General features: G+C 32.6%; 6 protein-coding genes across 7 annotated transcripts; 4 read left to right on the forward strand and 2 right to left on the reverse strand.

Moving 5' to 3' along the window:
- Positions 1–93: 93 nt before the first annotated feature.
- LOC111784855 (auxin-induced protein 22D-like) lies at positions 94–24,990 on the reverse strand (the record flags this gene model as incomplete). Its single annotated transcript, XM_023665404.1, is given in 4 exon segments — positions 94–159; positions 237–556; positions 10,362–10,368; positions 24,986–24,990. Coding segments are annotated over 2 exon segments (275 nt in total), but the record flags the coding sequence as incomplete, so codon positions are not given.
- Positions 12,045–13,785, forward strand: LOC111784849 (auxin-responsive protein IAA16-like). 2 transcript variants are annotated; one of them, XM_023665398.1, is made up of 5 exons: positions 12,045–12,426; positions 12,736–12,944; positions 13,090–13,228; positions 13,415–13,476; positions 13,549–13,785. In XM_023665398.1, exons 1-5 carry the CDS (start codon positions 12,161–12,163, stop codon positions 13,584–13,586), a joined length of 714 nt encoding a protein of 237 aa, XP_023521166.1. In that variant the 5' UTR covers positions 12,045–12,160; the 3' UTR covers positions 13,587–13,785. The 2 variants fall into 2 exon arrangements, with proteins under 2 accessions (XP_023521166.1, XP_023521167.1); XM_023665399.1 differs by having other exon boundaries at positions 13,093–13,228.
- LOC111784851 (pathogenesis-related protein P2-like) lies at positions 16,444–17,054 on the forward strand. The gene is made up of 2 exons (XM_023665401.1): positions 16,444–16,714; positions 16,799–17,054. Exons 1-2 carry the CDS (start codon positions 16,451–16,453, stop codon positions 16,961–16,963), a joined length of 429 nt encoding a protein of 142 aa, XP_023521169.1. The 5' UTR covers positions 16,444–16,450; the 3' UTR covers positions 16,964–17,054.
- LOC111784850 (pathogenesis-related protein PR-4-like) lies at positions 18,825–19,546 on the forward strand. The gene is made up of 2 exons (XM_023665400.1): positions 18,825–19,124; positions 19,211–19,546. The coding sequence occupies exons 1-2, from the start codon at positions 18,861–18,863 to the stop codon at positions 19,373–19,375; spliced, it is 429 nt and encodes a 142-aa protein (XP_023521168.1). The 5' UTR covers positions 18,825–18,860; the 3' UTR covers positions 19,376–19,546.
- Positions 20,619–21,932, forward strand: LOC111784852 (pathogenesis-related protein PR-4-like). Its single transcript, XM_023665402.1, has 2 exons — positions 20,619–20,882; positions 21,768–21,932. The coding sequence occupies exons 1-2, from the start codon at positions 20,619–20,621 to the stop codon at positions 21,930–21,932; spliced, it is 429 nt and encodes a 142-aa protein (XP_023521170.1).
- Positions 23,179–24,220, reverse strand: LOC111784854 (photosystem II reaction center W protein, chloroplastic-like). The gene is made up of 2 exons (XM_023665403.1): positions 24,097–24,220; positions 23,179–23,534 (listed from the first exon to the last, which is right to left on the reverse strand). The coding sequence occupies exons 1-2, from the start codon at positions 24,179–24,181 to the stop codon at positions 23,227–23,229; spliced, it is 393 nt and encodes a 130-aa protein (XP_023521171.1). The 5' UTR covers positions 24,182–24,220; the 3' UTR covers positions 23,179–23,226.
- Positions 24,991–24,995: the final 5 nt, after the last annotated feature.

Consider the following 24,995-nt stretch of genomic DNA (forward strand, 5'->3'; position numbering starts at 1 on the left):
TTGAGATCAACTTTCCTTAGAAAAGGAGCTCCATCCATGCTAACTTTTATGAACATCCCTCCGGCCGCCGTCGCCGCCGCCGCCACCTCATCCTTTTTCTTAGCTTGAAAACAATTCTTTCTGAACGATCTCACCGGCGGCCACCCCACGACTTGTGCCCTGAAAAGTTCAAATCTTTTCGTCAAATTCTATTCAAATAAGAGATAAAGTTTGAGTTTTTATTATGAGGTGCTTACTTTGTGGGTGGGGGATTTTCTTGGGCGGATTTAGTGAGATCGGAGTTATTGTCCCGGCCGGATTCCGGCGGGTTCTGGTCGTCGGACGGCAAAGCTCTTTTGTTGGAGATGATTCGGTTGATCGGAGAAGATTGATCGTCCGGCGAAGTTCCCGGCAGACCTAATCGGAGCTCGGTGGCTTCCAAGTTGAGATCTTTCTCGAACGCCATTTTTTTTTCCTTCGCTGAAATGGGTTTCTTGAATTTTCTGATGGGTTGTGTTTTATTTTCTCGGGAAACAAACAGAAAGTGCAGAAGAGAATCAGAGGAGAAATGAAGTGCTTGTTAAGCTCAAATAACACTCAAACGTATTTTATAGAAGGCGATTAAAGCAAAAGGAGCTATAATTTCCCCACTTCCCTACTTGGCGCGTGTTAACCACGCGCTCCAAATCAAAACTTCAATTTATTTTGATTTCCTATATATATATATAATGAAAATAACGTTAGAATTCGAGAGTCAAAAGAAAATAAAGTCATGTTTTTTTACACTGGGTCGTTTTTTTAATCTGATATCGTAGATTCCCATCAAAGCATAAACGAGACGGAATGAAAGTTTTTAAACGAGAGTAAATTTCAAACTCTCCCAGCTTAAAATCGAAACCCTAATTTGAAAATTCAAATTGGACTGTATGAAGTATGTGCATGAAACAACTGAGTCATAATCAGTAGTTTTCGACAGTGTTTGAGGAATGTTCAAATTTCATGATTTCAATGCGAATTTTGAGGAAAAAGAGCCTATAAGACTGTAAGTACGCGCTTAATACCAAGCAATTTGATTCACAAGATCTGGCTAGTACATGAACAGTGAAAATAAAACAGTGAAAAATTGAACTATAGAGATACGATTGCGATTTAAGGGCTCTGACCCTACGGTTTTCAGAGCAGTGTTGAACTGCCATCGAACCCGAAAGCTTAATTAATTAAAAAGGAAATTGAGGAGAAAGAGAGGAGTAGGGCCAAGGAGAGTGGGGTAGGGAACATGGGAAGGGCAAGGGGAATCAAATAGGTAAGAGGTGGGGACATGGGCAGGTAAGGGTGTTTGGGTAATGAGCTACACAAATTAAAGGAGGGTGTCTTTGAATTTTAAGGGCAAAAGGCCCTTTTGAATCCAACGGTTGAGGATGGAGATTAGGGAAAGGAGAATTAAAAGGTGATGTATTGAGAGCCGTTGGATTGCGGATTGGTCCCACATGGGGTGCTGTTTTTGGGTGAGACAAGCATGGTGGGTAGTAATGGTATGCCCTTAAAACCTCTTTAAAAACTACATGCTATGGCGGTTGGGGTAGCCATCCCATGTGCTCACTTCCACCTTATTAAAAACTTTCCTCCCTCTCTCTCGGTTGGTCTCGAGAAATAACGTGGCTAGTAATTTACACTGTTGGATGTATGGAAGAAGAGAATTTACCGAATATAATTTGATCTCGTGTAAAGTAGTCGCTACGAAATATACATATTTTGAATATGCTCAATTGGTTAAGACATATACTCTCGATTAGGGTTATCCATTTAACCCACGAAGACATGGTCCTATAGGGACCTGTCCCAAACGAGGCTAAGAATGTAACAACTCAAACCCACCGCTAACAGATATTGTATTCTTTATGCTTTCACTTTCGGGATTCCCCATAAGGTTTTTAAAACGCGTCTGCTAGAAGAAGGTTTTCACACCCTTATAAGGAATGTTTCGTTCCCCTCTCCAACCGATGTGGGATCTCACAATCCACCCCTCTTCAGGCCCTAGCGTACTAGTTGGTACACTGTCTGGTGTCTGATTCTGATATCATTTGTAACGGCCAAAACCCACAAAAATATGACGGGAAATCCCCATCCCAAATCCCAGGAAAATAAATGGAAAATTTTGCGAGAAGCGGGGACGGGTACGGGGACAGAAAAAGCTTCCTCGTCCTCTACTCGCCTCATGGACATCTCTATTCTCGACTACTTAGTCAGATATTCGAGTCTTCTCTCAACGTACATGTCGTAAGTTCATACATATATATTTTTTTATTACAAAGTCAAATGTTCGAGTTTCTTCTACTCTACGTGTCGTCGATGTAAAAATAATTGTTATTATCTTCACGGAGTTCGATAATTATTTAAAATTATTAGGAGGGAAGATTCCAATGTATGAATGGATTTAGAAAGTTAGTATACATTGAATTATGTTCACATGTATATGTTTGAATAATAATGGAATTCTGTTACCATTTTTATATTTTGGGTAATTTTTTATTCTCATTCATTTCTTAATGTTTGGATATTGTCTCTCTCACACTGTTTTTTTTAAGGTTTGGTTAATTCTTTTTCTCATGCTTTAAGGTTTTGGTGATTCTGTTTCATACTTTTAAGATTTGGGTTGTTTTCTCCCTCTCTCTCTTGTTTATTTCTCTCTCCTTTTCTAGAATTTAGGTTATTCTGTGTCCCGACACGCTTTCATTTCGTTCAGCTATACGTTATGTGAAGAATTTGAATCTCGAACCTCTTAGTCAAGACTATATACGTTATGTTAGTTGAGTTATGTTCAGTTCAGCTATACATCAGGTGGAGAATTCGAATCTCGAACCTCTTAGTCAAGACTATATATGTTGTGTTAGTTGAGTTATGCTCGGTTTAGCTATACGTTAGGTGGAGAATTCGAATCTCGAATCTCTTAATCAAGACTATATATGTTGTGTTAGTTGAGCTAGACACGGTTCAACTAAACGTTAGGTGGAGAATTTAAATCTCGAACCTTTAGTCGAGACTATATATGTTATGTTATGTTAGTTGAGCTAGGCACGGTTCAACTATACATTAGGTAGAGAATTCGAATCTTGAACCTCTTATTCAAGACTAGATATGTTATGTTAGTTGAACTATGTTCGGTTCAACTATACGTTAGGTGGAGAATTCGAATCTCGAACCTCTTATTCAAGACTAGATATGTTATGTTAGTTGAACTATGTTCGGTTCAACTATACGTTAGGTGGAGAATTCAAATCTCGAACCTCTTAGTCAAGACTATATATGCTATGTTAGTTGAGCTAGGCACAGTTCAGATATACGTTAGGTGGAGAATTCGAATCTCGAACCTTTTTGTCAAGACTATATATGTTATGTTAGTTGAGCAATGCTCGGTTCAACTATACTTCAGGGGTGGAGAATTTGAATCTCAAACCTCTTATGTTAATTGAGCTATATCCGTGCTCTCCAACAAACACTTCACTGATTTAGGATTTGAGTAGTAATTTTCTCTCTCTTATTCTCGAGATTAATACTTTTCTCGGGAGAGAATTCAAACTTCCCACTTATAACAAAGGGTATTAATACCCTAATTGACTCAAGCTCACTACTAGTAGATATTGTCCACTTTGATCTGTTACGTATCATTGTCAACCTCATGATTCTAAAACGTCTGTTAGGCACACTCTTTTATTAATTATTTTTAAAATAGAAAGACGATCTCATTAATTATTTTTAAATCCAAATAATTTTGAACAATAACATCGGCGTTAAATTTTAATTTTTTTTATCAATATGGCTAAATGACGTAATTTAAACGAAAAAGTAAGTTTAACCTAATTCGTGTTACATTGCTTCTGAGCTTATTTTTATTATAAAAATAATAATAATAATGGCTTTTCATGATGTGAAAGGGCAACCCCAAATTTTAATTTTGATTTTGATTGTGAAAATAATAATAATAAAAAAAAAAACATTAATTATAATTACTTTTTAAAAGTAAAGTAATTGATTATATAATTAACTTAATTCTAATCCTAATTCATAATATTCAAGAAATATTAATTGTCAATTTCATAATGATTATTTTTATTTTAATTAATTAGGTATTATATATTTGATAAGAAAATATATATTATATTTCATTATTGAAATAAAAACATTACTCTTTCCTATAATTGCTGCAAAATTTAAGCCGAAGTTTTGGTGTTAATTATTAATAAAATTTGTTTTCTAATATTCTTTATCATATATTATTTTAATAATTATGGGTTATTATTTTATGAAAATAATTATGATATAATTATAGCTTCAATTTAAAAAAAAAAAAAACTATATATAATTTTAATTTTTAAAAATAATTTTTTTTCTAGCCAGATTTTTAACGAGAGTGGTCCTAAAGACATGATTATAAAAATTGTAGTTATTATTAGTGTCAACACAGTTTTCTTAAATAGTTCTAAAAAACACATGTGAATGGGAACAAAACATGCTTAAATGACTTTGTTAGTATGAGAAGACTGTTAAGGTCATGAAATGTCGAATCCATATATTTTAAGTACTGGACTTGAAGCATAGTTTTTTTAGTGCGAGGATAGCTCTGAAAAGACAAATTGCCCATCTTTTCTTTAATCTCGGGAGATATATAATCAGGGAGTGTAATTCAAACCGCCGTTTTTTTCTCATTTGTAAGAAATCGTTCAGTTGCATATCATAAGGAATTCAAACAACTGCTTCAAATACAGTATCAGAAAGCATTGCTCCACAAGCTTATTAGCTGAATGGCAGTTGGTACAGACAATACAGTCGAAAATGAAATAATTATATTAAAAAAATTAAAGAAGAAAACAAGGATTTTAAATATTTTTTATTTTAAAAAATAATTAATGTTCATATATAATCATTAAAACAACATGGAGCTCATTAAAGTAACTTTATTTATTTATTTTTTTTTTAAATTTTGAAATGAAATGTAAATTATTTAATATAAGTCAACAATGGCATAAATTTGAAAATGATATATTTAAAATAATAAAAGGCGTGCGGATAATGGGCCAGACAAAACATGGAACACAAAGGGCCCACAACATTATTAGACCTTTTTTTGTATAACCAATTCATTGTTTTAAGCCCATAACACCCAACCATGTGGGCCCCACTAATTACCAAAAGCCTATTTAATTGTATTTTTTTTAAATAATAATTTTAATTTTAAGAACTAAATTAAAATGGTCGGGTGTGTACGTGGGTTAGGCTACGTCGGATAGAGTAGAGACATTTTCTAGACCTAACTCGATTGCCCGGGTTCTATTTTTTCAAATAAAAATGAAAAAGTTAAAATTATAATAATAATTAAATAAAAATGAAAATTTGGAGGGTTTTTTTTTTTTTTTTTTTTTTCTAAATAAAAAAAATTAATAATAATTATACCAATTAAATAAATAAGGATTAAAACGACAGCGCATTGGGAAAAAAGAAAATGAAAAAGAGTACGGTACGGAAGAGAGAGAGAAAATTGTACTTCGTCGAGAAAGGAATAACCACCACGGGTTTTAATCACCTGCGGCCACTCATAACCAAAAGTCAAAATTAGTAACCATCACCCTATTAAATTCTCACACGTGTCATGTCAAAGATTACATTATTAATTTTTTTAATTATGTCTAATAAATTTAGTTAAATGGTGTCTAATCTAATTTAGTTAAGGGTCAAATGCAATATTTAAACTTGTAATATTAAAAAATAGATTTTTTTTTCTTTTGTTAATTGAGACATAGTAATAATAATAATAATAATTATTATTATTATTATTATTATAAAATTTGCTTTAATTATTATTTTATTTTTTTTCAAAAGGGTGGGCCCATTTTGTCCACGTGGTCCCACCACACGAAGGAAGGCATCTATGAGTTGGATTGGTTGAGTCTCTGGCACTGGGGCCCACTTTCGCTGTCTTGTTTTTAATTTTTATATTTTTTTGGAGTAAAAAAAACGTCGCTATCATGTCTTGTCAGCCTTTATTTTTCCCTTTTTTAATATTTATTTATTATTTTTAATTTTTAATTTTTCTCTTAAGCAAATTGAATTAGGATCACCTCTTTGTCTGCCATGCCAACCCCATCCCATCCATCATAACTAGGGTTTTTATTTTAAATAAATAATATAAAAAATTATAAAATTTAATATTTTTTTTATAACTTAAATACGAAGCGAAGAAATTAAATATATTTTCGTCCTCGTTCATACCTCGTTTAGTTTCATGTCCCGTCTCATTTTTACTAAATGTCAAGTTTATATGAAAATTCGAAGCGTCGGTAATAAGATAATTTGATATGAAATATTATTTTGTTGTTATCGAGAGATCTGAAAATTTTATCTTTCCATAAATTTTACCTTAAATCGAAGTATCCTTGTTGTATCACGATAATAGTAGATAAGTTTTTCGTACCGGTCGGAACGAGATTATTTTATTTTAAGAAATTAATTTTTTTTCCTAAATATAAGAATATTATTTAAAAGTATGGGCTATAAATTCATTAATCAAATTGGAAATATCTTTAATTTTGGATCTTATTGTTGGGCAAAAGACTATTTTTTTTTTTTTTTACCCATTAAAAGGCATTTTATTCAAATTAATAGGGATGGCTTAGATGTCCACTTGAGAATGGAGAAATGTTAAAATAAATAAGAATGGATGAAAATTAATTATAAATTATATAACGTTTTAAAAAAATATTTTTACTACGTTGTTAAATTTTGAGCAATATGATAGATGAATCATAACAGCGACCCATACCGAGGACTTCGATCAAGATTCAGAATCTGAATTTGGTACTTAATGACTTTGACATTTCCTTGTATCTCGTGCCACATAGTCACGTTACTTACTTCTCGTTCTAAGAGTAAAGACTATCCTCACAGACCAACACGAGTCTTTTTAGCATGTTTTGTTCTCACTCACATGCATCCTAGACAAATTACCGGGAGATCACCCAACATAAAATTACAGCAAAACACGCTTAACTATAGAGTTTTTATAATTTAGCCACGGAAAAAAAGGTGCCCATTGTTTATATAGGTAGTAACTTTTAATTATTTTAAAGCCCTCTTTAGTCATCTATCCTCATGACCATTCTCATTCAGATATAATCTCAGTTCATTCATGTACCTCGTGCTTAACTATAAGGTTATCATGACGGTTGAGTAAATTGAGAGCACATGAATAAACCAATATCACATTCCAATAAGAGTAATCTTGAGCATATGAAATTATACTTAATAAATGCCTACAAAAATTCATACTTTCCACCAATACCCATAAAACACATTTTTTTTTTTCGGTGGCTCAATCATGCTCGAAAACACATGAGTGAGAATCAAACATGGTAAAAGAACTCGTGCTGGTTCGTGGGCAACGTACTCGAGTCGCACAAGATACAAAAGATATCGGGATCATCAAGTGCCAAATCCATATTCCAGATCTCGAGTCCGAGTACCAGACGTATATATTAACTCAACCATGGTGAAAAGATGATTTAAATTAGGTGGGAAAGTACAAAGTGTTGAGAATAATAGTTGAATGGAATTAAATGCGAAAAGCAAGAAGGAATCTTTATAATATATGAAGAAAAGGAGACATTTTTAAAAAATTTAGTACAAAATGTGAATACATAATTAATTAATATAAGGTATGTGAATAAATTTTAATATATAGTTGTTGCATGCAATTTCATTAATGTGTCACATGGGCATTGTCCCCTCTTTTAATTTCTTTTGTTGGATCCAAACCTAGGTGACATGCCAACATGTCCAACCCACTCTTTGTTTCCATAATTTGGGAACCCATAATTATAATTTATTTATTTACTTTTAAATTCTTTTCAATTTTTAATTGGGAGATTTATTTTCTATTAAATTTTAAAATTTAGGAATTTATCCATATGGTTTGATTCCTCTTCTACAATTATTTTTTTAAAATAATTATTTTTCTAAAATTAACAAAAAAAAAAATTAATTTCTTTTTTTTTAATATTTAATTAAATGCCTAATCATAGAGTTTCATATATTTAAGAGGGTTGGAGGTGTAATTATAATAAATTTTAAAATAATATTTTTTAAAAATTAAATATATTTATTATCCAAAAATATTCTAACTTTAGTTTTGGATTAAAATCGTTAATATTTTATTTCAAAAATACCCTTTAATTTTTAAAAGTGTTTCAAAAATACCATTAAGTTTTCAAAAAATTTATTAATATCGTTAAAATTTTTAAAAAAACTTTAAAAATATGTTTAAATTTTTTTAAAAAATTAAAAAATACCTTGATCACCGCATTCAAAAAATACTCATGAACTTTTCGAAATAACATAAGGTGTCGATAAAATTATTTAATTTTTTTTCATAAAGATGAAAGGATGTTAATGTTAATTTTAAAATTTTATGAATGTTTTTTAAATATAATACTAGCAATAAATATATTTTTGAATTTATGAAAAAATGTTAAAAAATATTAATGATTTTTTTTAATTTGATTGTTAAGTTTAAGGTTATTTTTTATTATTATTTTAATTTAAAAATATTATTGAATTTTAAAAAATTTAAATAAATTATAAAATGGGAGAATATTTTTATTAATTTAACATAATTTTAAAATTTGATAAATTTGGTAGCTTTCAATTTAGATTCCCAATCTTGCACCAGGTACGCACGAATGTCTCCCAAGTTTGACTTTTGACTTTCGAAGTGGGACCCACCCCCCGACATGTCATTTATTATATGAATTTTACAGCTTCTTTCCAACAGCCTTAAAAGTCGGTGGCCAAAAATAAATTAATTTTTAAATATAACTGTCTTTTTTTATTTATTTATTATTATTATTTTAAAAAAATGGTTAAAAATTAATTACTTTTTTTATAAATAAAAAAATTGGTAGTTATTTTTGTGTCGGTTATATAACCATTCTAAGCTCCATTATGTCATTATATCTTGCCAAGATTTTATGTTTTGTAGTACCCATGTACGTTTTGTCTCTATATCTTATCAAATTTACATTTTTGTCCCTACGTTCGGTTTCAATTTAATTTTTATTTCGTCCTTAAATTTTAAAATATTACATTTTTATTCTTCATTTATTCAGTAATTTCAATTTTTAACCCTTTTTCAGTTTGAGTTCCCGCATTAGTTGATGATAATAAGGAAATATCTCTCTAATAGATATGTTCTAAAATCGTGAGGTTGACGATCATATGTAACAGGCTGAAATATACAATATCTATTAGTAGTGGAATTGGGCTGTTACAAATGATATCAGAACCAGACGTTGAACAGTGTGCCAACAAGGACACTGGCCTCAAGGAGGTGGATTGTGCGATCCTATATTGGTTGGAAAGAAGAACGAAACATTCAAAATGTGTAGATGAGGCTGATAGCAATACATAAAAGACTAAAGCGAATAATATCTACTAGCATGAACTTAAGTTGTTACAAACTTTTATATGTGATTGTTCGTTAGAGTTTTCACTTTTCATCATTATTAAAATTAAATTAAAAGTTATTATCATGATTATTTAAAATTTGTTAATGAAAGTTAAAAAGCTAATAAGAACTGAAGGGTAAATATGTAAATTTAAGAATTTAGGAACTCAACCGAACTCATAAAGATTTAACATTTTGTAATTTATGGGGTCAAATGAAAACTATACCGAAAATTTAGAGAATTCATAAATACGGTTCAAAACTGACCATAGTGATGTGTATGAAAATTGAGTTACGACTAACATTTTATGAGAAATAACGAGCGATTAATGTCAAACTCAAATTTTTATTGATATTATATATATGTGTGTTAAATTAAAAAAAAAAAAAAAAAGTGTAATATCTCATATCCCGGGCATCCCCAATATTTTTCTACGACATGATCACGTTATTTAGTTCTTTCTTCTACGAGCGAAAATTATCCTCAGAAACTAACATGAGTTCTCTCAGCATATTTTAGCCTTAGTATGAGTTCTTTCAGCATATTTTATCTTCGGTCATATGAGGTCACCCAATATAGAATTGCTCATAACAAAACGTGCTTAATTTTGAAGTTTTTATGATTGAGCTATCGAAAAAGAGGTGCACATTGTTGATATATGTAATAATTTTCAGTTCATTTTATCCTTAAGATCCAAATGTAATCTTGATTCATTCATGTACTCTTCATTTACTCGGGTGTTACATAATGTTTAAGATATTCTTAAAAAATTTCAACGGTATATTACCAACTTAGTCTTCCCTCTTCCATAACTGACCTTAAAATGCACGTTTTCTTTTAATTCAACTTTAAAAGACACGTCAAATACAGACATTCAACGTAAATTGATCTGCGTGTGAAAACCTACGAAATGGAATAATACATAAAATAAGTCAAATTTACTATTTATTTTTATTAAAAATCGTGTCGTGTATATTAGTCATGTCAATTGTATACGAATAAAATTAAAGTTCGATTAATAATTAATTAACACATAATCATATTAAAAGTTAATAATATGATTCAAAAACTTTACCCTCGTTTTCCAAATAAACACAAAATAACAATAAGAACAAAAATCAAAAGAAAAATTTGAAAAAAAAAATAATAAAACAAAAATTTATGGATAAACACGATACTTTCATCGAAACAAGTCAAACCATAATAATAATATACAATCATGAACGATGATTTTTCAAACTTTAAAATTAGGGTTCTGAACGCATGCAATTGATAATCAACAATTTTATAAAACCGTAGCTATTTTCTTGAAGAACTGAGCGAAATTGTTTCACCGAAGTGGAGAAACGAAGCCGTTTTACGGAATCGACGAGTAAAAGATTGAGATGGTCCCTTATCCTTCTTAAATGGAATTAAAAAAAGAAAAAGAAAAGTTCTTTGAATGGTGACCATTAATGGTGATGAAGGGTATAACAATTGATAAGATGGTAGTGGAAGAGGCTATCCCATCCCCCTCTTTAACAATTTTTTTTAACCTTATCCTCAATCCCCACTCATCACTAATATATATCCTTAACGATCGAAAAAGATCAACTCAGTTCATCGAGCCTGTAACAACTCAAATCCACTGCTATAATCTTTTTTAGGCTTTTTCTTTCGAGCTTTTCCTTAAAGTTTTTAAAATGCGTTTAGTAAGGAGATTGTCCACGCCCTTGTCAAAATTGCTTTGTTCCCCTCTTCAACTGATGTGAGATCTCACAGAACCCATGCTTCGGTATACCAAAGCCTAGTAGTTTCATTCAACCTGATAGTTTAGACATTAAACCTACGTCCATGCATGTGGCTCGGTGACTCAAAATGTCAAAAAAAAATGTAAAATTGAGAATATTTTGATATTGCTAAGGGTAAAATAGTCAATATTAACATTATTATAAAATGGAAAAAAAAAAATTATAATAGTTATAATTTAGCAAAATAAAATAAATATTTTAAGAGAGAATAATTAGATTATTATTAATATTTTTATTTTTAATAAATAATAAAGAGTGAATATTTAATTAAAAATATTGATAAATAAACAAATAATAGAGTGTTGGGAGATTAACAAACAAATCCAAAAAGCACTAAAAAGGGGAGGCTTCAACAGGCCTTGTCGTTCTATAATCATTTCCCAAAACGACGTCACTCGTGACATAACTTCAATCCAACAAACCCCTCCACGTGGCAAAATCCTCACTCTCCAAATTATCTCTGATGTTTTCATGCCATCCGCGTGAGCCAACACACATTCCTTCTTTTTTTGAAAACTAGCGCACTTTTTCATTTTAGAAAAATAACATCCCACTTTTTTCTAAATATAATTAAAATCATATTCTTTTTCAAAATTTAATTATTATATTATAAGAATTTTGATTTCATCCTTAAATCCATCATACTAAAATATTTTAATTTAAATACCCAAAACCGTCATTTCACGCAAATTTCAACGCTATTTTTCCAAAAAGAAAAAAGGAGGTCAATTTCCCAAAAACATAATAATTAATATAATATATCCAATTCGAAGCCCCGAATCTCAAATTCCTTCGTCCTGCAAACAAAATTCTCGATCTCGGCGATTTCATAAGCAAAATCAGACGAATTAGCGCAAAATTCCGACGAATTCGAAAGCGAAAAAGAGTAGCAGAGTCATGGAATCGGAGCAGAACGATGAGTACAGAGCGATCTTGATCAATTTCGAGCAGACAGAGCTCCGCCTCGGCTTGCCCGGCGGCGACGGCGGCGAAACCAGCGGCGGGAAGAGTAGTTCGGCGGCGAAGAGAGGTTTCATGGAAACTGTGGATTTGAAGCTTAATCTATCGTCGTCAATGGCGCCGGAGAAGGAGGAGGCGACGAATTTGGAAGAGACTAAAAGCTCTTCGCAACGGCCTAACGATTTCGCTAAGCCTCCTTCCAAGTAATTTTCTTCTTTCTATTTTTAAAATTAATTAAATTTGAGAATTATACATGAAAAAAAAATAGGTAATTAATTATAAAATTAAAATTAAAATTATATTTTAGTGAAAAAAACCCAATTTTTTTAATTATTTATTACTTTAAGAATGTCTCAATAAATCAAAATTGATTAAATAATTGTAAAAATTTAATTTATAATGAAAATGCTAATAAATTGTTTTATTTATTTTTGGTTGAAATTTAAAAAAAAAAAAAATTTTAAAAAATATTAATTTTCTCTAATAAATTTTTATGAATTCATTATTAACAGAGCACAAGTAGTCGGTTGGCCACCGGTTAGATCATCAAGGAAGAATTTGGGGGCGCAGAGGACCGGCGGGGAAGACGGCGGCGGCGCGTCGTTCGTGAAAGTTAGCATGGACGGCGCTCCTTATTTACGTAAGGTGGACTTGAAGCTATATAGTAGCTACAAAGACCTTTCCCACGCGCTTGCCAAAATGTTTAGCTCTTTCACCATTGGTAATTTTTTTTTTTTTTACTTTTTTACTGTCGGCAACTTTTTAAGACATACGATAAGATTAATAGTATATTTTACCCAAAAGGTAAAAATAAAATTTGGTTGGAAATTTTTTAGTCGAAATTCTTAGTCATGATTGAATGGCAGGAGGAACGTGCGAGTCGGAAGGAATGAAGGATTTCATGAGCGAAAGAAAATTAGTAGACCTTTTGAACGGTTCAGAATACGTACCGACTTATGAAGACAAAGATGGAGATTGGATGCTCGTCGGCGATGTGCCATGGGAGTAAGTTTTCTTTTTCTCATTTAGCTTACGAAATGCTCGGTTTATGAAAACAAGAAAGTTATATAGAAACTGAATATAAATAAGAGTCGGGTAGACAAACGAACACTAGCTTATACGAGTCAAATACCTTCAACGTCTACGTAGAAAGACTCGAAATCCTTCTAATTGTACTGTCTTGTTAAACAGGATGTTTGTCGATTCATGTAAACGTTTACGGATCATGAAAGAGTCTGAAGCCATTGGACTCGGTAAGTCACATAAATCTCTCGTTTGGTTGTCTTATTAATTTTATTTTTAAAATTTGATTTAATTATGGACAGCACCAAGAACAATGGAGAAAAGCAAGAACAGAAGCTGAGGTGTTTTTATTTATGAAAATTTGTTTGATATTTACCGATTTAAATTTATTTTCTAATTATTATATATTAAGAACAAGAGGGGTTTATGTGCAATTTCTAATTATTATATATATTGAGTTTGTAAGGACTTATAAAATATAACATTAGCATAGAGGGGTTTATCTGCAATTTCTACTTAATATTTTACATATTATGCTGTATTATTATTTTTATTTTGCCTATTTTGTTTATTTTTTGTGATTTGCTTTATTTATTTGTTTATTTTTATTTAAATGGGTTCTAAATAATAGCATAAAATAGATTTCATTAATTTGCATGTGAATTTTAATTTTTTTTAATTAATTTTTGAGTTCTTCAATTTTTCGGTTTGTGTCAAATAAGTTCACAAAATTTTAAGAATGGTTGTGAAATCTCGTATTAGTTGGAGAGGAGAACGAATCATTCCTTTATAAGCGTATGGAAACTTCTCCCTAGTAGACATGCTTTAAAATTATGAGGCGGCCGACAATACGTAACGGGTCAAAGCGAACAATATCTGCTAGCGATGGGTTTAGACTGTTACAAATGGTATTAGACACTGGGCAGTGTGCCACCAAGAACGCTGGGCTCCCAAGGGATGAATTGTGAGATCCCAATTGGTTGTGGTCGGAGACGAGAACAAAACAACATTTGTTATAACTATGTGAAAACTTCTCTCCAACCGACACATTTTAAAACTTTGAGTGGAAGCCCAGAGAGAAAATCCCAATTGTTTAATAGATTCACGGAATTTTAATTTTATATTTAGTAGATCTCTGAATTTTGAAAAATGCTTACAAATCCTTAAACGTTTGATTTTGTGGTCTATTAAGTTCTTAATTCTTTCAATTTTGTGTCTTATGCGTAAACATTTATGGCAGAGACAATAGACACAAACCCTCCAACCGTGTGCATTTTTCTTCATCTTCGATATGAGCTACTGTAACGCTCTAAGCCCACCGCTAGCAAATATTGTCTTTTTTGGGTTTTCCCTTTCGAGCTTCCAATTTTTAAAACAGTCTGCTCGGGAGAGTTTCCACACCCTTATAAAGATTATTTCATTCTCCTCTTTAACCGATGTGAGATTTCTAATCTACAATCACGAGTAGTGACAGTTTGCATGCCAACAACGCTTTCAACAAAGTCTAACACATACCCACAAGTTTCTATCGACAACAAACTTCTCCCCAACATGTTTCTCAGTTAATAGACGACTATCTACCAATAATTTTGAACACGTTCGAAAACCAACCTGTAAGAACTCAAGCTTCTTTGGTAACGTTTCGAGAGTAATATTCGTTATTGATTCATTTCAAATTTGGTCTTATTTTTTGATATTTTTTAAATTCATAATATAATAGAAACAATGATTAAATAATGGAATAAAACAGGTGGAAAATGTCGAGTGGTGTCTGTCATTAGCAGCGCCAATCATGGAGCTCATACCTCAATTTTGCCAATGTTGACTCTAAGTTGAGGAAGCCAAATATGAAAATCTTGGCTTATGATCGAGACCCGACACATCTAAAACATTGCATACCACATCACGAGCAACACTATTTTGAACAAGTCCGATATGTCGGAATGTAAAGTCCTCGACATTGTCTTGTGACATGATCACATTTCTTACTTGGTTTAAACCGTTCCAAAGAGTGGAGTCTGCCTTACAAACAAACTTAGATTTTTAAGGATGTTTTGTCCTTCCACACTTCCATCCAACATAAAATTACTCAAAGCTAAAGAAAAGCAAAATCTAAGGAATGTTTACGGGCTAGGCCAAGAAAAGTCTAGGGACATCGACTTAGGCCAAAACTACAAGGGAACTTACTGTTGGAATACCTACACGCTACGTTAGATGAATTGACTGATGCATGAATAACACATAATCTGTGACCCTGTTTTACACATTATTTATGTTATGACATTATGGTGAATTTTATGATGCATGTAGTTCCTCTTTTGTTGATCATGTTACTAAGTTAATACGACCACATTTACACGTGTGAGACATAGAGAATTTATGTCATAAAAAAAATATATTATCTGCATCATTTTTAATATGGGGCCTTATGCATGTTGTACGTCGTATATGAGTATAAATTACATCTCCAGTATGTTATATATGAACACATACATCATGTTATTATTCATGTTCCTTTTGTCGGTTTCCATCAACGTGAGCGTGCACTAGATGATACTCAGGCCTAGGAGGTACGTTAACAAACCCACCTATTGACTTAATGTGCATGTGCATGAATCGTATATAGAAAAATACTATGCATCCAACCCTCCCGAAAAGAAAAGTAAAGTCCAAGGAACAATCACAAAACCTAGGTCCACCACGTTAACTTCACTTCATTTAATTTATTGATGTAGTTAGAAGAGTCGTCTGGTGCAAGTAAGCTAGTCTAGAAACAGTCCTATGTTTAATTTCATAATTATTTTTTTATTATTTATTCTCCCACCACTCTTAAAAATAATTTTTAACTATTTAAAAGGTAATTTTTAAAATATATATTGGAATGGATTAAATAGTACTTCTATTAAAAACAAAATTTTAAATAAACTGTTCGAAAAATCGAACCAATTCGACCTGGGTTGGATCGAGTTTATTTACAACCCGAACAATTAAATTAAATCTAAAAATTATCCCAATTCGACCTGATCTAACCCAATCCAGCCTACGAATACCCGTGCCTATAAAGTAAATGATGAATTTAAGCACATATTAATGGGGGAGAAAATTCAAAGGGTGGGTAAAAATAATATATGAGTGGAAAAGTATGCACTTATTTTCCACTATAAATCAAAGCACTCTCTCAATGAAACCTCACAACAACAAAGAATGGATAAAGGAAGGTTTTTGATGCTATTGGCGTTGGCTTTGGGCATATTGAGCTTGGCTAATGCTCAAAGTGCCACCAATGTGAGGGCTACTTACCATTTGTATAACCCACAAGACATCAATTGGGACTACCTTAGGGCAAGTGTTTTTTGTGCAACATGGGACGCCAACAAGCCCTTGGAGTTTCGCCGCCGCTACGGTTGGACCGCCTTCTGTGGCCCTGTTGGCCCTCGTGGTCAAGCTTCCTGTGGTCGTTGTTTGAGGGTACGTAAATCTTCTCGTAATGAGTTTTTATGAAAGGAAGAATCGAAACATTGAAATTAAGAAAATTTGTGAAAATGTTTGCAGGTGACTAACACTGAAACAAAAGCTTCGGAAATAGTGAGAATTGTCGATCAATGCTCTAATGGAGGGCTGGATTTGGATGTGAATGTGTTTAGGAGAATCGATACTAATGGAAATGGATACCGTCGTGGCCATCTTATTGTCAACTATCAGTTTGTTAACTGCTAAGTTTCTTTCTCTCTGAAAGAAGGAGAAACGGAAAACTATGTTTTAATGAATAAACTATGAATAAAGTACGAACAGTTTAATATATCGTTTACATTTTGAGATAGCCTTAAAGAACACGGTTTATTATAAACATTTACGCTCGACCAGAAGAAACTATTACACATTAATTGTTCGAAGAAAAGTCTCGAAAAAAAAACCCTCAACGTCATCCAATCTCTGTCATTTTCACTTTCGCTCATCTCCAACCATTCTATCACTACTGTACATGCGATTCTCACCGTAAATGAATTGTGACTTGAGACCTTTGAAGAATATTTTTCATTGTTCGGTTACATGTGTGACTTGTAATTTTCTGTTCGGTCAAAAAATAATCCAAAAAAACGAGAGTGGGTTTCCTTAAGTTCGTTGTGAAATCTCACATTAGTTGGAGAGAGAAATGAAATATTCTTATCCAAACATTGGACGATGTGCTAGCGAGAACACTAGGCCCCCAACGGGTGGATTGTGAGATCCCACGTCGGTTGGAGGAGAGGAACAAAACATTATTTATAACGAGCTAATGCAGTCAACTTGAGCAGTTACATTTGGATTAGTCAAATATATTTTTTTATCCCTTATTATGCACTAAATATTATGATTTTAACACGTAAATAATTTTATTTTTTTTAAACATAGTAGCTGAATCTAGGAACCGTCAGCCAAATCAAGCTTAGGAACACCAAGTTGAATCTGAAACTGTTGGATGAAACGCGTACCGACTAAGTTGGATGAATTGACTGATACATGAATAACACTATACTTTATTAGCTACTTACTATATTTGATGTTTCATGTATGATAAGCATGAATGAAGTACCATAAATATATATGCACTTTATACTATAATACGTAAGGAAGTATTATGTGGATCATCTCTCATTGAACCCTAATTCTGAATGTGGGACCCCATGCACATTATACGTCTCACAAGCATAGGTTAATTATCCAGTATGTTACGTACAGATCGTACACCACGATACTTGTTCTTTTATTTTTCTTTGATTTTCGGTAGCGTGAGTGTGCACTAGCCCATAGTCAGGCAAACCCAACATATTTGGTGTCTGGCTTGAAGATCACCCTCTACGAAATGATATTGTTTTTTCGTCGATTTTATGGAGAAGGAAGTCAAGTCAATTTTGTGGGCCAATCGAACCATGTGGGTGTGGATTGAATATTCAAATTAAACATTACCTATTCTTTTGGTTACATATTTTTTTAATTCAAATAAATTTTTTTATACATACATATACATACACATATATATATATATATATATAGTTTTTGTGGAAATTAATAAAAAAAACATTTGGGGTTGGAGTAAAAAAGTGAATAATTGAAATTGAATAATAATTGCCACGGTTTGAAAATAGTTCAACTCCATTAAAATATTGACTAAAATTTTACGTGCACGAGTTAAATTTCAAAAAATTATATTTTAATAGTTGAGTTATCATCATGTTAGTAATAAGTGGGAGTAGTTTAATCAATTGAACTATGCTCAAATTGACAATTTCAATGTTGATGTTTGGTCGAAGCTATTTTTTTAGTTACACATATTGAAAGCGTCGAACCGAACGTTCAAATCAGGTTTTTTTTTCTTCTAACGTAATTGTTTAATAAATTTAAAACACTTAAAATTTAGATCGAAGAGAAGATTCAAACCAACAATGTATAGTACTATCTTATCTCTTAAAGTTATGTCGACATCATGGAAGAACGGTCAAACTTGGAAAAAAATTTCAAGGGCGGCTAAGAATGAGATTTGAGTTGAAAAGTATGAACGTTCCTCTCTATAAATTAAAGAACTCTCCCAATGGAACCTCACAACAAGTTATAGAGAGAATCAAGAAAGAAAAGAATGGAGAAAGGGAGCTTTTTGATGATATTAGCTTTGGCTTTGGGCATATTGAGCTTGGCTAATGCTCAAAGTGCCAACAATGTGAGGGCTACTTACCATTTGTATAACCCACAAGACATCAATTGGGACTACCTTAGGGCAAGTGTTTTTTGTGCAACATGGGATGCTAACAAGCCGATCGAGTGGCGTCGTCAGTACGGTTGGACTGCCTTCTGTGGCCCTGTCGGCCCTCGTGGCCAAGCTTCTTGTGGACGTTGCTTGAGGGTAAGTAAATCTCCTAGTTCTTGCGAAAAATTATCATGTTTTAGAGTTACAAATGTGGTGAGAAATTTTCATGGGAATGTTTGCAGGTCACTAACACTGAAACAGGAGCTTCGGAAATTGTGAGAATCGTTGATCAATGTGCCAATGGAGGGCTGGATTTGGATGTGAATGTGTTTAAGAGAATCGATACCAATGGAAATGGAGTCTTCCGAGGCCATCTTATTGTCAACTATCAATTTGTCAATTGCTAAGATTTTTCTTTCGGTTTATTCTTCCTAGAAGAAGAAAGAAAGAATATCACGTTCTAATAAATAAGTGTGAACAATAAACTATGAATTCAAGGTTTCTTGAATTTATGAACTTTTTTTTTTTATAATGGTATGGATAAAATAAAAATGTCCTATGTACGATTGTGTCCATAACTATTTAATTTATCTGAACCATTTGTTCAATATAGTACGACACTATGTCAAATCAATATAACTTCGGTTTAGTGAACGTGTGACGTAAATCACTTCAACACCAACCTTGAATATAAAGATTTGTATCGATTCTCGCTTGGGAGGAGATATAAGAAAAATGACCAATTTAACCTTTAACTCGAGTGTAATATTTGGTTTCTTTAGGAGTTTTAACGAGTTTTTGTTTTTTTTTTTCGAACAAAACATGAACAAAAAAAACATTAGGTTTTGGTCAAAGGAAGAAAGTCAAACCCTATGATTGAAGAAACACCAATGTTTAATTAGTTAAGTTAAGTTAACGTAAACAAGAGGAATAATGTTCTCAAAAGAAAATTCAAAGGCGGCTAAGAATTGAATAAATGATGTTTTTATTGAACCAATTAATTCATTAAATAATAAAATTTCTTGTTTAATTGGTTCTTAAATATTTAATTTTATATTTAATATATTTTTTTGATGTATAAAATTACTCGATTAAATACAAAATAAACGGTTTTTTTGCTCTCTTTAGCTAACAATAACTTAGGTTCAATCTCAATTCTTAAACCGACTAAAGTAGAAGAAAAAAACCAACTTGTTGTAGTGAACCTGTAGGATCCTATTCGGTCAGAGAGAAGAACGAAACATTCTTTATCAGGGTGTGGAAAATCTTGAGAGAAAGCTCAAAAAAGACAATATCTGCTAGTGGTGGGCTTGAGCTGTTACAGAACGGAGCCGAATCAAAAACTAGAGCAAACCCTTGAACAACTGATAATACCTATGAACCGAACTTGAACAGGGTTGAAATAGCTGAACAAGAACTAAACCAAACATGAACAATATTGATCGAGTGGAATTAAGACTAACCCGCATAAAGACGCCATAATCCAACATAAAAAAACACAAAATCCTTAGCAAAAAGTAATATTCTTAAACGACATTGTTGTAAACGACTGCAGGCCATTGTGAGTAGACAAGATGAAAAGAACATTCCCTCCTCCCTCTATAAATAATAATGCATGCCCAAATTAGGCATCAAAGCAAGTAGAACAACATGGAGACAAAGGGTTTGATGCTGATAACGTTGGCCTGTCTATGTCATGTAATGTTGTCCAAAGCTCAAAGTGCGAGCAACGTGAGGGCAACATTTAACTTCTACAATGCCCCCGAAATCAATTGGGACTTGAACGCTGTGAGTGCATTTTGTTCCACATGGGATGCCGACCAGCCTTTGGAGTGGCGCAGCCAATATGGATGGACTGCCTTTTGTGGCCCTGTTGGACCTCAAGGCGAGGACTCCTGTGGCCTATGCTTACTGGTACGATCGTTTCGAATGACTTTTTAAGTGCTTAAAAATATATTTTGTGTTTATGAACGTACTTTGAAAGACATTCTAATAGGCTCGTAATGATGTTCTGTTGGATGATAGAACCTTTAGCCTTTTACGTACGTCAAAAATTCAGGTTTTTTTTATGGATAATGTACTTGCATTATCGTTATATGGATGAATTATATCGAGATAACGTGGTAGGTATATAACAGCTCAAGTCACCGCTGGCAGATATTATCTTTTTTGGACTTTTCTTTTCAAGCTTCCTCTTGAGCTTTTTAAAACGCGTCTATTAAGAAGAGATTTCCACACTCTTATAAAGAATGTTTCGTTCTCTTCTCTAACAATTGTGGGATCTCACAATCCACACCCTTATAAAGAATATATAATGTTTATAACTGATGTTAATGATGTGTGACGGGTGAAGGTTTAATATTTAAATTTTATGAAAATTTAGTTAATAACCAGACATGCATTATAGATAAGTAATATTTTATAAAATAATAATTAAAAAAAAAACCCAACCAAACAACCTTAATCCAACCAAAAAAATAGAACGTTAGGTTGAGAACACTATTCGAGTTGCTCGAGTCACCAACCCAACCAGCTTGAAATTTCGAGTTAGTCTAAATGATTTTTCGAATTCAACCCAACAAGTATACAACCCTATAATGTGAATTTGTCACTCCCTCTCTATACCATTGTAATGGTTACTTTAATACGAGAGTAAAGTATTCATCTTTATAATCTGAACATAATTCAACTGAATAAAACATATATCGAATAAAAAGTCGAAAATTTGAATCGAGCGTTAGTTGCATGAAAAACTTATAATAGTTCATCTAATGGTGAATAAAATACATGAACATGCAGGTGACTAACACGGAAACAGACGCTCAACAAACCGTAAGAATTGTGGATCAATGTAACAACGGAGGTCTCGATTTGGACGTCGGAGTGTTTCAAAGTCTCGACACGGATGGAAATGGCAATGCTAATGGCTTTCTCACAATCAACTATGATTTTGTGAATTGTTGATGCTCATCCAAGATTATCAAAGAATAAAAGGGGGAATTTTGTGTAATGACTAATAAATTTTATTCCAATTTATTAAATTTCAATATGTCCAAAATATTTATGTCGATGTCTCCATTTTTCTCAAATTATGGATGAAAATAATATTATGTTATTTTTTTTTCAATTATTTTATAAAGTTTAAATTTCTTATTAATAATATTATGTTCTGTTTTTCTTTTATATTTTATTGAATTTTTTTATGATATTAATGGAATATATAGAATAATACCATGAATTACAAGCCATATTACATATTTTTTTAAAAAATATAGTGAATAATTTTATTATTATTATTATTATTTTTAAAAAATACTTATAAAATTTTAAAAAGAAAGGTTAATACATTTATTTTTATAAAAAAAATTACTTTTTTTTACAGTCACTAATATAAACAAAAATCGAAGGATATTAATTAAATTTTTTAATGTTGTATTTTTGAAATATTATTAAAAGTTTATCGGTATTTTTGAAATAAAATACTAATTATTTTCGTCCAAAACTAACGAAGGTATATTTTAGATTTTTTTTTTTTTTTTTTTTTTTTGGTTTAATAAGAGTATATTTTTATTAATTTAGCCTAAAACTATAAATTAAAAACTAAATAATTATCGAATAAAATTTGAAGTTATTTCTTTTTTGTTTTTGAAAATTAAATATTTTTAAAATCTGAGAAAAATACATTTAAAAACATTTTATAAAAATTTATTTTGGTTTTAAAAATTTGATTAAGAATTCAAATTATTGGATGAAAATGAAAATTATACTAAGAAAAGAGGAAAGAAACAAATATAAATTTTAAAATAATACTATTTAGGATGTAACTTTAGGGAAGAAACCTACTTTAGGGAAGAAACACGGGAGGTTGATGTTTCCTCTCGAGTCTGACCTTGTATGAGATCTCACATTGGTTAGAGAAGAAAACGAAGCATTTCTTATAAGGTGTGGAAACCTCTTCCTAACAAACGCGTTTTAAAACCGTGTAGCTAACGACAATACGTAACGGGCTAAAGTGGACAAATCTATTAGCAGTGAGCTTGGACTATTACAAATGGTATCAAAGCTAGACACTGGGCGGTGTGTCAGCGAGGACGCTAGGTCTCTAAGGGGGTGGATTGTGATATCCCACATCTGTTGGATAGGGAAACGAAGCATTTTTTATAATGGTGTGGAAACCTCTTCCTATGTTTTAAAACTGTGAGGCTGTCGGTGATACGTAACGGGTTAAAACAGACAATATATACTAGTGGTGATTGATTCAGAGGGACAAACCAGAGTCGTCATCTTCATCTAAGGACGAAGCATAAACAAAGTATAGAGACCAAATTAAACCAAACACCCCAACTAGAATCCACCCTAGCAGGTTGTTGCTTAAACCAAAAGGCAGCCCTGTCCCTTCTGTGCTCAGCCTCTCATCCACCAGCGCCACTGCCGGACCGGCCGCTGCCATTGTAGCCATCGCCACCGTCGCTACCGTCCCCGAAACCATCCTTTCTTCTGACCTCTTCCCTTCTCGCTTCTCCTCCACCTTGCACTTTATCGCTCCCTTCTTCATCTTGGGTAACCCTGCAGATACTCCCATTTAGTTCGAGAGCATATGTCTAAACTAGTTGAATTGCACTAAGACTCTACAGCCAATTTCATCGTTCGAAAATGAATATGATCTTCTCTACTTTTTCTAAATGAATTTTGAGACCTTACGTAAGATCTCACGTTGATTGAAGAGAGAAATAAATCATTGTTTATAAAGGCGTGGAAACGTCTCCCGAACAGACGCGTTTTAAAACCGTGAGGCTCACGATGATACGTAATGAACCAAAACGAACAATATCTGCTAGTGGTGGGCTTGGACTTTTACACCTAAGCCATGATCGATCGAAGAGTTGCTAACAAATCTAGAACTTCATATCAGGGATATAAGTTCATGTAAGGTTAGAAGTTTCGTTCATGAACTTCTACGATTGTGTCTATACACCGTTCTTGTCGGAACGATCAAAATGATAATTAAACTAGAAAAACAGAGAGAACCCATTAGAAGTCTTTGAATGAAGAGAAAGAAAGTAAAAGCTTTTTGTGGAATTGGATGATAAAAAGGACTGCAAAGGCTATTTGGAACTGAAGAACTCACTGCGAGCAGCCATTAATGGCGGTGGAAGAACCATGGATGATCCTTTGAGTAAGATCCTGGAAGGAGAAAGCAGGGAGGACGCCATTTTTCTGGCAAAAAAAAACCTGGTAGAGGTTGAGGGGAAAGGTGTCTTTTTTATGCACCACATAATTTGGATATGTGAACACCCAAACAGTTCCCTTTGCTCAATCCTCATTCATCCAATCTTTGCTCTCCACGTGTTCAGCCCAAATAAAGAATGGAGCCACCACGGTCATGGGTGTATGCTTTGTGTATGACCGAATGTATTATAAGCAGATGCAACTAGCCGTCAATTCCTCCTACTTGGAATTATGTGCCATTTAAGCCGTTGTGTTGTCTTCTTTGCTTGTAACATATAACATTGTTTTTGTTTTATCTTGCTTTTGAGCTCTCTTTTTAAAATCTCTCTCTGCCCCCGTTTTTTAAAACCTTCTTAAAGCGGAGACAGGAGCTTGAGTATACGTTATTTGGCCCAAAGCAACACGATTTTGAGTTGGCTGACTCACTCAGTGGTGAGAATGAGTGCTTCACAATCACTTACAAACGTTCTTGTGACACCATCGCTGATGTATCGACATGGTTCAACTAGTGTTTGTTACCGATGTCTCACGTCCGTGCATCATTGAGAGAAAGGTAACACCATCGCATCGTTGAAAAGGGTCCGGGAGGGAGAGGGAGGAAGAAAAGGGTGTCGAGGTAGTGCACAAAAGATTACCTCCCATCTTTCATCTTGAAAATTACCCCACCAGAATGAATCTTCTGTTGTTTTCCATACAAATATCAACACTTCGACGAACAAAACAAAACAAAACAAAGTCGAACTGAACTTAGCTCAACTCGTTAAGACAGACAAATTTCATAAAAAGAGTGATACCATT

This window comes from Cucurbita pepo, unplaced genomic scaffold (genome assembly GCF_002806865.2).
Source record: "Cucurbita pepo subsp. pepo cultivar mu-cu-16 unplaced genomic scaffold, ASM280686v2 Cp4.1_scaffold000281, whole genome shotgun sequence".
NCBI classification, from domain to species: Eukaryota; Viridiplantae; Streptophyta; class Magnoliopsida; order Cucurbitales; family Cucurbitaceae; genus Cucurbita; species Cucurbita pepo.